This window comes from Eriocheir sinensis, chromosome 4, assembly GCF_024679095.1.
Source record: "Eriocheir sinensis breed Jianghai 21 chromosome 4, ASM2467909v1, whole genome shotgun sequence".
Lineage (NCBI taxonomy): Eukaryota > Metazoa > Arthropoda > Malacostraca > Decapoda > Varunidae > Eriocheir > Eriocheir sinensis.
The window spans coordinates 11,007,622-11,007,908 of NC_066512.1; the positions used below are offsets into that span (position 1 = coordinate 11,007,622).

The following is a 287-nucleotide window of genomic DNA, read 5'->3' on the forward strand; positions in this document are numbered from 1 at the left end:
AAATTGAGACGCTCCACTACTCCAGCTGACCCCCCATCAAGCTTTACCAAGAATTCTCCACTGAATTAGCCACCCCTCTGTGCTCCATCATCAACGCCTCTCTCCATCAAAGTCAGTGTCCCGCAGACTGGAAGACAGCCTACGTTACCCCCGTCCCGAAAGCAAGCCCACCTCAGTCCCTCAGTGACTACATACCCATCGACATCACCCCGATCCCCAGCCTGCGCTGTGAAGGCTTCATCTTCAGATGGGCCTATTCTCACCTCGCCCCACTCATGGACCAACAG

General features: G+C 55.1%; 1 protein-coding gene across 1 annotated transcript in view; it reads left to right on the top strand.

Moving 5' to 3' along the window:
• The first annotated feature begins 275 nt into the window (after positions 1–275).
• LOC126982178 (RNA-binding protein 12-like) overlaps positions 276–287 on the top strand; it is a 1,143-nt gene continuing 1,131 nt past the window's right edge. Inside the window, exon 1 of the mRNA XM_050834020.1 lies at positions 276–287. This exon is cut by the window's right edge and continues 1,131 nt beyond it. Within this exon, the coding sequence (XP_050689977.1) occupies positions 276–287 (12 nt within the window).